The sequence below is a fragment of the Maylandia zebra genome, linkage group LG11 (genome assembly GCF_041146795.1).
Source record: "Maylandia zebra isolate NMK-2024a linkage group LG11, Mzebra_GT3a, whole genome shotgun sequence".
NCBI classification, from domain to species: Eukaryota; Metazoa; Chordata; class Actinopteri; order Cichliformes; family Cichlidae; genus Maylandia; species Maylandia zebra.
The window spans coordinates 6,231,136-6,243,574 of record NC_135177.1 but is presented as its reverse complement, the minus strand read 5'-3'; the positions used below and the strand labels follow the sequence as shown (position 1 = coordinate 6,243,574).

Sequence of the window (12,439 nt, the reverse complement as noted above, 5' to 3'; positions counted from 1 at the left end):
TTGCTTGGCATGGTGCAAACCTTTCTCCCTGCTCCATTTACTCTGCATAACCCTCAGCTCAGACTGAACATGCGGGCCCTGCTGCGCCCTGCAGGCTAATTCAGGATAAGTAAATAAAATGCTCAGAGACCCACGGAGAATGTACTATAAGTGACCACAACAACAATGCCAGAGCAGGGTAGTATTTCGATCCACCATTCTGACCCCTGTTGTTGCGGTGGAGACAGAGGAAATACACACACACACACGCTCACACACACACTCCCAGATTGAGACATGGAAACAGGATGAGATGAGGGCATCTGTCTAAGACCTCCATTTCTGTTCCACTGTCTCCAGGTGACTCTCTTTACTCTGAAGAAACACACACACTCTGTGTAGACAGAGGAAATAAACACACACACACACACATACACACACTCTGTGTAGACAGAGGAAATAAACACACACACACACACTGGAATGTGACTGTCTCATTCTAAATATCTCAGACTGTCTAGAAAAGCCCAAGAGACAGAGGGAACAACATAAACCACAGAGAGTCCCTCTCTACTCTAAGGAGACTGGAATAAAACACACAAAAACAAATTTGTGTGAGCTGTACTTCATTAAAAGGTCCTCTCTAAGATTTAAAGTCTATAGTACAATCTAATTTTGCAAGGTGAGAATTACCGATAGAAAGATTTTTGATCAAAGTGGCATTAATACCGGACTCACACACCCTCATGTGCATAAGAGCGAAATGATTCCCTTCCAGCACTGAAACAAAACTGGTGGTATCAAAACTCCCTTTCCTAATTGTGTGCGTGTTTAGCTACTGTAAGGTAGTAGTGTGTTGTTGTGTTGTTGCCCTACAGATTGTTCCTTGTCCTCGATTCTCGTGATCTTCCACTGACATTTGAATTGGTGGCTTAAGAATTGCCTTTCTGTTCTTTACTGATGATTTGGTACTATTCATTATACAGCATGCAGCCAAATGTGAAACAGCTCGGTTGTGTGTCACCGGTTCCCTGTTTAGGCCACGAATATCTGATTGCTTGGACTGCAGTTCATTGCTTGGTGGATTAGGAGTTTCTATTTCTATTTTTTTCAACTGGCAGAAAAAGCAAGACAAGACCAGAACAAGTTTCAGGGATCTAACTGTAACCCTTACACTAAAACCACATTCTGAGCCTCAAAACACACACACACACACACACACACACACACACACACACACACACACACACACACACACACACACACACACACACAGCTGAAGCAGGTACAGTAACCACTCCAGCTCTCTCCCCCTGATTTCCTGCCCAAAGAAGGGCAACCGCACGGTTCAGATTGTCTCCCTCACACATCAGACATTCCTCAAATTCCTGCTGCTAAAGCTGAAGGTTGAGGTGCAGTGCAACAGATGAGGCCATCAGCCTCCTTGCTGCCCCCATCAAAAACAAAAGCCTAACAGTAAACAGTAGTCCTGAAACTACTGTCTACACTATGTAGGTCTCACACACACACGGTAGCAGTTTCAAGCAGCTTTCAACACATTGGCCTTCAAACGTATTGCATGAAGTCAGCTGATTAAAGTGACCTTTTCCTTTTCTTTTAGTAATTGTGACGTATAGGAAATAGCCAAATACTTCCAGTTGTTTCATGACTGAAGGGACATGACCGGAAAGAAAGGAAGGTAGAAGATAAGCAGTCATTTTTATGACATTGCATTACACACGGCACAAACTGAGTTAGACCTCACACACACCTTCATTATGTGACATGTTAACATCATTCTGCCCAACTGCTTCTCCTGCTGAGCTTGATCTGACAGGCCAAAACTCACAGAGCATGCTGTCACTGTAGAGTCATCTCAGTTGCTGAGACACTTCACCTGAGCAGATTTGTTTTATTCTGAGAGTGAGTGTGCGCTTATGTGTTACATTACATCATACTTCCCACAGCTTGGTAATTACTGAACACGTTTGTGTGTTTACATGTGTGTGCAGTGTGCACTGTGTGCACTGACCTCCAATAGCTTCACACCTTGACGTCATCTCCCACAGGACCAGAGCCATGGAGTAAATGTCAGTCTGCTTGAAAGACTCGATGTTCTCCAGATTTAGTCGGGCCTCCAGCACCTCTGGTGCCATATAGCGCGCAGTGCCCACCTGCCCAACAGAGGCAGCAAACAGGGGTTAACACACAAACAGGCACACCCAAGCATTAAACAGATTATCACCTTATCACTACACTGTCTCTCAAAGCCTGATTAATGGTGCTGGTGCAATAAATCAAAGCACTGGCTCAGTGGCAGAAGACCTGACTCACTCCTCGCTTCATTCAGAAACAGGTAAGAAAAAGAAATGACATTTGACATCATAAAACAGAGAGATTCTAGTCTAGCCATTCATCTGTTTGATGTGCGCTGTTAAATTACACATAGTAGCTACTGCACTGTTTGCTCCAGACAACTTTCAATGTTGCTGTTATGCTGCAGTGTTTCTGTATACTCCAGATGCATTTCTTCACAGCCAGACATGGAACAATATATATTTTTTGCAAGTCTGCAGAGTCCTACATTTAATAGTCAACCTCCAAGCCAAGATCAACAAGTTGTCAAAGTTTTAACTAAAAGCAGATATAGAAAATTAAGTCTCAGCTGAAGACAAACTCAATTCAAGGTCACGTCCAAAATAAAGATCTTTAGCCTCACGTTAAATCACAAGTCAAGACAATCAATGACTTCCAAGTCAAAATCACAAATTCCTGTCAGGAGAAATCAGTTTGAGTTCAAACCAAACAAGATTAAAGTCCAATGTTGAATTATTTAAGTATTATTTCAAGTCTCAGCTTAAACTCAGTGGCTTAGGTGAATATTTAGAACATACTCTCTCCCAGTTTTTACTGAAAGTAGAGGGATACCATTCTCATCAAGTCGCTGCACGTCAAATCTAATAGTTTGCACGTCTTTGCAACTGTATGCTTGCAAATCTTGGGACTCTTTTGATTTTGTAAAGTAGAGTTTGGAGTCATCATGGACTGTAATGGAAACGTATAAGCTGAAAGTGAAAGTGGAACAGTTTTCTGCCTTTAAAAGTGACATTTGTGCGTCAATCAAAGTCAATTAGCATAACCGTTTTGCATTCCATCTACTTTCCCACTAGTAAAACGGTGGCTTGTACTGTTCCACAGTAACCCAAGCAGTAATCCAAATGGCTTTGAGTTTAGATGTGCAAACTGGTCAAATAAGCTAGCTGACTGTATATGCAAATTCATTCTTGCAATGCTAATGCAAGACTTATGTCCTTTCCACCACAGGTACTCTGTCAGTTCAACAGCTTTGTAGTGCATTTACATGCATTTGTTCCATTAGTGCTTACCATGAGCATTTTCCAAATCTGTCTTTTCACTGCTGCTTTAATAACCATAAAACATCTGAGATTTACATAACATCAAATTTCCCATGTGCTGTATATGCAAAAATACTGCTGACATGGTTTTGCGAGTGGTTGCACGAGTTGCATTTTTATGCAAAGAAAAGTTCGACCACACGCGCACACATGATTGAAAAGAATTTACACCGAAACCTAAGCTCAGGATAATATCTGACAGAGACACACACACACAGTCACGGAAGTTATAATTACAACCTACTAGCTGGGAATTTCCAACTTTTAATTGTGAGTGGAACCAATAGTGACATTGAACAATCATACTTCGGCCTACGCATGAGCTGAGGTTAAAACCCCCCCAAAAAGGAAGAAAAGATTGAACAGCCAGGATTTTGTTGTGGTTGCACTCACTGCACCTCTTCCTTCATCACTTGATTACTGATCAGTCTGTCAGTTTTCTTTTGTCAGCAAACAATCAAACACATTCTCAGGAGAAGTAGGAGGAAGGCAAAACAAACACAACCCGCTCATATCTCATCAGATATGGTGAGATATGACAGCTACAAATCTATTACCGCAGATATTTGCAGGTTATGCTTTTGATATCTCTTGGCAGTTGTGTTTAAAGACCATTTGTTAAAAAGAGGAATCCATAATGATATTTAACCTGTCCACTGTTGGCAAGTTCATCCACTGACAGGCTGCTGTCCAGACAGAGTCCCAGGCCAAAGTCACAAACACAGCACGTCCCGTCGTTTTTCACCAGGATGTTGGAGCTCTTCAGGTCTCGGTGGACTATCGGCACCTAGGAGAATAACAGACACTTGATCGTCCAAATGAATAAAAATAATAAGCATGAAAGCAGAGATCAAAATGGTAAAGAGATAATACGATGTATGTAGCCTGAGTTACAGGATGTTGATCTGTTGACTTTTCCCCTAGTGTCACCAGGCATTAAGCATTGTGTCCTGTGTCTTTTAGAAAACCTTAATCTAGCTGTAATTTGATGCTGAGAAAGTCCCTCTTGGCTTTACATTTGACATTTTTACTTAATTCTAAGAGTGCTACAGGTTTGGGCTGCTGTGAGGACCTCCCTTCATCTCACTCCCTGCATGTTATTCACTGTTATTTGCTCCCTCCTGTACTTTGTATTTTTTTTCTGTTTGTTTAAAGGGAGTTCTTCCTGTCAGAGATAATGAGTTTTTTTTGTACCGTGTAGGATCTGTACTTTCTACACTGCATAAACTAAATTTAACTGAACTGAATTAATGCCATCGTCTCACTATAACAATTCGATGTATCCAGTTAATATTTGCTAAAAACTTGATGGACAGCAGTACTCATAACAGGTGAAGAAAGGCTGAAGTGTTTTTATTGGAACAAGTGTCATCTGAATGCTGCTAACGTGGCTAATAGCAGTCACATGGATGGATTGCTGCCCTACTGCTAAATATGACTTGTGATCTTTAACCTTAGGGCTTCCACAGGGGAGGCGATCACTGTGGAGGTGGGCAACACCCCGTGCCAGAGAGCTGCTGAACACCTGCAGCTCCTGCCAGCTGATCACGTGATGTGTCAGGTACTCCTAGAAGACAGAGATGTGACAGTGTATTAGCATTTTGAGAAGTTACAAACTAAAGTAATACCACTTTCATATTCCGGACACTTGTGCACTCACCTGTAGGTTTCCTTTGGGGTGGAAGGCCGTGATCAGCCAGTACTGTTTCTCCACCTTCCGCTCCTCAGCTGTCAGGAAGTGGAGGATATTCTCATGTCGGAGGTCTGTGTTGGAGAAAATGTCCTTCTCGTTCTTCCAGGAGGCGTACTCTTCGTAGGGGAAGATCTTTACAGCTACTGTTTCAAACTGATTCCACGTAGTCTGCTTCAATTTAGCCTTGTATACCTGAGCAAAGCGACCCTTTCCCACCTGGGACACAAGCAAAAGTTAAGATTAGAGTTTGAAGCAGCACAGCTCCACATATGTATCAAATATGTTTGCATACCAGCAGATCCAGCTCTATAGGCAGCGGCTCTGTGTTGTGGTTCAGACTGTTGGCATGAGTCGAGCTGCTGTCGGACTTATCGTCATCTGTCATGATGGCGCAGGCGTCACTGCAGTCCAGCCCACCGGCTATTGGCTTACGCTTAAAGTTAAAGCTGCTCTCCCATTGGCGGTTGGGACGCCTCTGCCGATGGATTCTGCACCAGTAGAACATTCCAAAAAACGCGATCACCATCACCAGCAGGGGCAGCATGCTCACCAGAACTGCAGATATCAAAGAGTGGTTGGACTCCAGTGGATCTGGAGTTGGATCCACAGCTGGGGAGAGAAGATGAAAAACATGAAAAAAGTGTGAGCATGAGATGCGTAAGCTAATGAGTCCCAACTGAGAAAGAAGACGCACAACGATAACATAAGGTTGTGTGACATCAGAAATGGAAATGTATCGAGATAGTAGCAGAACGCAAAAATTCCCCATGTAAGAGCTAAACTGCTCGTGGGTGGACTTTGAACTGAATCATGAAAGTCAGCTATGAGGATACGTTAAGAATATTGTTAAAAAATGACTCACCATCATTTGCTGTCATGTTATTAAAACAAAAAAAAATTCTCCCTGCTGCACAAAATGCCTTCAGGTTTGCTCAGAGTTTTCCTTAGCTATCTGAAGCTAAGGTGGGAAGATGTAGATATTTTTGAAACCGCCAACGTGAGTCAGAGCTCTGTTAAAGAATGAGCATAATAGTCTTCTCGGGACTGTCATGAAGCTATTAATGCAAAGTCAGTTTTTCAGTAGACTGTTTTATGATGCTGATGTGATTCTAGTTGGTATTGTTGATTTGGTGAGATGCATTAACAACCTACAGTGATCAGTGGATTCTGGAAAAGTAACTTTTGCATTTGAACAGCTTGTACTTACAGCTCATGTTAGTTTCACACAACTTTTTCGGCACCTATTACTAATTAGTAGATCTAATTAGTAGTAGTAGATGCAATAATAACAGTGTGCAATACACATACACTTATTCTTCTTTTTTATACTAAGTTAATATACTGTGTTGTGTTGTTTGTTACGTTGTGATGTGTCATATCGTGTCGTGTTGTGTTATATGTAGTGCCGACGTAGGACAGTTTTTCCAATTTCATTGTACTACTGTACTATGTATGACTGTGCAATGACAATAAAGAGTTATCTTATCTTATCTTATCTTTCTTTAAAATGAACCCGGGGTCGACCTTTGCTGAAAAGGACACGCAGGCTAGTTTCTGTGCTCTGTGCGGTGGATGCAACAGCAGCACACGTCAGTTTCCTCCCACTGCCACCACACTGAGGACACCACAGGGAAATCATTCTTAAACCCTGCACTATAAAAACATCATTGTGTTCCCCACTCCACAGACAGCTTGAAATCTTTTACTGTCCATCATAACAAGAAGTGCAAGTTTGAACCTTTTGGTTTCTGATCTTTTCAGGGACCTAACTGTGCAGTCAGAAGGTTCACAGTTTGAGCAGGCTTTATAGCTTTGTGAGCTATAGCATTAACTCCATCCACTGACTCTGACTGCCAGCTGGGACAGAATGGCAGCCAAGCCTCGGAGCTCCAGCGGCAGTGAAAGAACAGTCAAACGCTTGTCTGTCTTGCGTTGGCCTGGCCTGGACTGATCTGCTCTAGCCGGGCACCTTTTCAAAGAGTGTCTCACTCATAGTCCCAAGGGAACATTACCCTCCTGAGCAAAGCTGCCACATTGGCGAGCTGAAGGAGGTCAGGCCAAGGACTGACCATTGAAGAAAATGCTCCACCCTACATCTACTTTGCAGTAAGATTTTCCACTTACAGTACATGTATTAGTGAGCACTATAGAGGCTCAAAGTATACAAAGCAAACATCAGCATATAGAGCAAAAATAAAAACTTCGAGCTTTGATACTCTGTGAATTCTTCTGTATATCATAGACTGAATGTAATCACTGACTATGTATAAAATGTAGACTCAGCCACACATGACTGAATCTAACTGTTGTGAAGTCTGCTCAGTGTTTTGTCTGACAACCAAGATTTCGAAGATACTGCATGTCCATCTAAGCATAAACTTTATTGCCCTTTTAGGCTCTACTGGGGACCATCATTTACACACAGAACGCACTGTTGTGTTCAGTAATACTTGAAACTGGGTAATAAACTTATCAGGAAAGTATGTACTGAGGTCATAGAACAAGGGAGCTGAAACTTCTGTTAAACCAGACACTAACTGACTACCCCTACTGGCCATGAATAAGAATGGTTCCACATCTGGAAAGCAGAGAACTGTTGTCCATTTAAATACAGTTAAATGCACTATGCAATGGCCTTTTTAGCAAGCTACCTAGCTACAACTATTGTTTATTACAATCCAAATTCCAAAAAAGTTGGGATGCTGTATAAATGTAAATAGAAAGAAAATGCAATTATTTGAAAACATTTATTCACATATCAAATGTTCAAAATGAGAAAATTAACCATTTTTTTTTACTAATGTCTCAAAAAAGTTAGGAATTGCCCATGTTGACCACTCTGTAGCATCCCGTCTTGTTTGGCTGCACCTCACTGAGCCTGGTTCTGCTGGAAGTTTCTTCAAAGTATGTTTTTTTTCCCTCACTGTCGCCAAGTTGTCTGATTCTTGGGGTTTCCTCTATCTCTATAAAGTGCCCTGAAGTGACTGGCATTGTGATTTTGTGACATATAAATAGAAATGTATTGAATTGAACCAGTTGCTGGACTTTTGAGCATTTAGTGATGTCTATGGGTTCTAGACTTTAGGCTCCAAACATTTTCCATTCAAGTTTCTTTAAATTTATGTTATGAATGTTGAAACTCTAAAAATGCTAGCCTTAAGGAGTTTATGTAATTTTTTGTAATTAACTGAATTGAAGCCAAGTGCACAAAGCCACTTCAATCACACATTAATAGTTTGACCTAAGAGCCACTGTGGTGGTGCACAAAGGCAAAACTACACTGTTCCAAAAAATAGTAATGTCAAAGTACTTTACTGTGTAGTTTACAGTTGTGTACTGTTTTTCTAGAATATCATTACATTTACATAAGTAGACTGTGATCTGACACGTCAAATGTAAAATAACATAACATCACTGTAAATGTAATAAAACACAATTTACTTGTTTGTTAAATATATTTTGTTGTACATATGCATATTTAGATCGTAAAAATACATCCAGGAATGTCTCCCATCATGCCTTGGGACATGTGCTGCTGTTTAGATGTTCTTGTTCTATTGTTTATGGTTACGTTACTTTTAACTGTTATCTTGAATGTTGTGTTTACGCCGTGGTGCAGCGTCACTGACAGTTGTTGTTTTGTAGAGAGAGTGCTGTACCATGAGTGACTTCTGTTGTGCTGTTGTTGATCCTTGAGGCACATTGTAGCACAGCAAGTGTTTTAATAAGGAGCTCCCCCTACCAGCTTGGGGTTAAATAACAAGCTCAATCTCTCTCTGTGAGCTTCTTTGTTAAGATTTCTCTGCATGCCACAATGTAAAACATTGCACGGACACGCTGTGCTAATTATATATTTTGAAAAAGAAATGTAGAGGTAGGAATTGCAATTAATATAAATAACATGACGCTAAGCATCGGCCAATGAATGTGAACTAACAACAAGGTCGCGGGTAACGCTGCGACCAGAGGAAAAAAACCCTAATATGAAGGTATTTTACTGCATTTTACAGTAATGTTCTGTTCTTCTAGAATATCATTAAAGTTACGTAAATAGACTTTGACTTCACATTTTGAATGTAAAATGTTAAATCACTGTAATGTAATACAACATGATTGTCATGATTATTAAATGTATCTGTCTGTACATATGCATATTTAGATTGTTAAAACACATTCACAAATGTATCATGATCTCACAAATATCTGTCCGTTATTTGAAAGATTGAACTGTTGAATTCAAATGTAATGCTATGGAAAAGTATATAACATGATCCCTATAAGCTTGTGTTACATCACATAAGTATTATTATCGCTGCTAGTTAGGCCGTTCGTGGCTCAAGAGTTGGCAGTTCGCCTTCTGATCAGAAGGTTGCCGGTTCGCGCCCCGGCTCGGACACTCGCCGTCGTTGTGTCCGTGGTCAAGACTCTTCACCTACCGCCTACTAGTGATGGCCAAAGGGGCCGATGGTGCGATATGGCAGCCTCGCCTCTGTCCCAGGGCATGCAATCAATTATTATTTAAACCAACTGTTAACTGTATATTTCTGTACATTTACGTATTATGATTCATATTTCCACATTCATTCACCTTGTTTATAGGTAATTTCATCGTTTGATCGCGTAAAAATGTTCCTAATCTAATGTCTAAAAGCACTTGGAAAAGGCAGAATCCCATGTCAAATTAGCTCAACAAACTCTATTTTCATTACTGAAAATAACCATATTTTTATGGGACAGTTATTTTCTGTTATTTTACGGTCATATTTTGGCGCCCCAGCTGCCGGAATATTACCGTTTTTTTTAAGATGTTTTTTTTCCTATTTATAGATGATTTCATTGTTTAATCACATTAACATGTTCCTGATTTAATGTTTAGCGGCACTTGAAAAAGGCGAGATCCCATGTCAAATTAGCGCAACTAATTGTATTTTCAGTACTGGAAATAACCGTATTTTTATGGGACAGTTATTTTCTGTTATTTCACGGTCATATTTTGGCGCCCCAGCTGCCGGAAGATTACCGTTGTTTTACGATGTTTTTTGTAACAGTGTATAAAACACTTGTCTTTGTCCCAAGCATTGAAGAGGGAACTTGCCAAAGAAGACAAAGACAATAATAATGCTACAAAAATGCAAGCTTGCCATCTGTGAACCTGTAGTTAGTCTTAACGAGCTCACTTTGTTAGCTACAGATAGTAGATTACAGCTGTCTGCTGGAATGTCTGGTTTGGTTTCAGTTCAGTTCAGACAGACACTGATCTGATAGCCTACACTTCTGTATTTTGTCAGCTTTAGAGCTGCATAAACACACATATTATTTGTGATGTCGCCTAGCAAAAATGAAACCATTACATTAGATAAAAATGTAAGACTGTATTTGTCATGTCAACGCTCACTCTGATCTTTGTGACTTACGAACTGCTGGGCCCACATCACAGAGCGTCATTAACTGTCCGATTTAAACTGCCTGATGTGCTTTCTCTTCAGCAAAGTAAAAGAGGAACGAGTATTGTGTTCATTTTTGTGGTTGTGAGCATGTAGGTGTGTATTTGTGTATGTGGGCATACAGCACTAAAACTTTTTGAGATCACTTCGGGCAAAACCGCAGATGCAGTGAATCAAAAATACCCAACACAAGCTCATGCAGTGGTTTTTTTTTAGGCTTGAGACAACTTCAAAAGACCAGTAGTAAAGTTAGTTGCAAAATAAGCCAACCAGCCAGTCAGACATGGCATTTCTACTCAAATTCCTAGTGTCTGTACATGTGTGTATGCTTTAAGGGTTTTAAGACTGCTTAGAGGTTTTTGGGGTTTTAAGTTTATTTCCTTGTTGTCTTGCAGCCATGTTTGGAGTGTGTAAGGGTGTGTGTTTCAGGTAGAAACAGCCAATCACGCAGTGCCAAGACAAACTGGCAATTACAATCATGTTGCCTTTTCCAATCAGGATGCCAAAGTGTTCTCAGGCGGCGTTTAAAGAGGTTTGACACATAATTTGGCCAAATGCAGGCATCCCTGCCTCCGGCCTGTAATTACTCACATCATCAGTGTGTATTCATGTGTCAGGAAGTGAATTCTGGGATTACTGAACCTGCCATCTCTGAATCACACTTTTAATGCTTTGACCAATTGCTAATTACTTACTTGCTTACTACGCTTAGTGAAGTTACGAGCTGGATTTTAAAGAGGAACTATTTTCACTGGAAAAAAGACAGAGCCAGACATGATTTCATGTTTAAAACAGGTGATGGGTGGATAGATGGCAGCCATTATAAACAGAGTGTAAGCAGAAGCACACTTCCAACAGGGCTTCCACTGTGCCAGATTGTTTACTGTGCCAGCAAAACACTTTAAATATCAGTATTCATCCTGATTTGTTTGAACATTTCCATTCATAGCCCCTGATTTTGGTAATTATCTGGTCACGTAATGGAAAGCTGAGGGTTCAGATTTAAAAGTAAATGTGGTGTAAATTCTCCTCACCGCTCTCTGAAAGAAAGCTCCCAGCTTTGCCTGTTCCTAATGCATTTGCTGAACCAAGCATAACACAGGTATGGAGCCTATAACAGGTATCGAGTGAGGGATGATGTAATGTTTAACAAGTGATAGCTTTATGATGTCTAGACAAGGGAGTTTTGGCCGGAAACTGATAAGAGAGTGCTCCAGTAGGTTTATGATTGATACTGTAGCACCAGTGTTGGGGAGTAACTGAATACATGTACCGGTGTGACGTATTTAAAATACAAAATATGAGTAACCGTATAATAATAATGAACACTTTTATTGATCCCCGTGGGGAAATTCTTCGCTGCATTTAACCCATTCACTCAGTGAAGCAGTGGGCAGCCACCAGTGCAGCGCCCGGGGAGCAGCGTGTGGGGATGGTGCCTTGCTCAAGGGTACCTCAGGGTAGCCGTTCAGGGGATTCGAACCCCTGACCTTCCTAACATGGGGCAACCGCTTTACCTACTGAGCTATCCCTGCCCGCTGTATACCATTACAGTTAATGCTTAAATAGGTGATAATTAGAATACAGTTGCTTTGTTGAAATTAATGGATTACATGGTGTTTTTTTCATATGTTAGGCTATCCCCTCTCTTATGTTGGCATTTCCACTCATTGCTGGAAACCGTAACAAAACACGAAATAAGAGGCTCTAATGTAAGCGTCCTGTCAAATGTTGGTGGAGTCAGCTACACAATGGACCCGGAGCCAGCACAACAGAACCACCAGTGCACGGAAAGGAATACATTTCTTACTTGGAAATTCTGACACTACTTCTTATTTAAAGAAGTAAGGGATGGATGAAATCTGACCGTGCAATGCAAACCAAGCTGCTCTCAGCGTCAAACAATT

The 12,439-nt window shown here is 40.9% G+C and overlaps 1 protein-coding gene across 2 annotated transcripts in view; it reads right to left on the bottom strand.

Annotated features, from left to right (window-relative positions):
* The window catches only part of tgfbr2b (transforming growth factor beta receptor 2b), a 44,201-nt gene that overhangs the window by 6,946 nt on the left and 24,816 nt on the right, over window positions 1-12,439 (bottom strand). For both annotated transcript variants that reach the window (XM_004560072.6, XM_004560073.4), the window contains 5 exons: window positions 5,381-5,697; window positions 5,056-5,304; window positions 4,849-4,962; window positions 4,045-4,182; window positions 2,012-2,153 (listed from right to left, as the gene is read on the bottom strand). In XM_004560072.6, coding sequence (XP_004560129.1) covers window positions 2,012-2,153; window positions 4,045-4,182; window positions 4,849-4,962; window positions 5,056-5,304; window positions 5,381-5,697 — 960 coding nt within the window. The remainder of the gene's footprint in view (window positions 1-2,011; window positions 2,154-4,044; window positions 4,183-4,848; window positions 4,963-5,055; window positions 5,305-5,380; window positions 5,698-12,439) is intronic.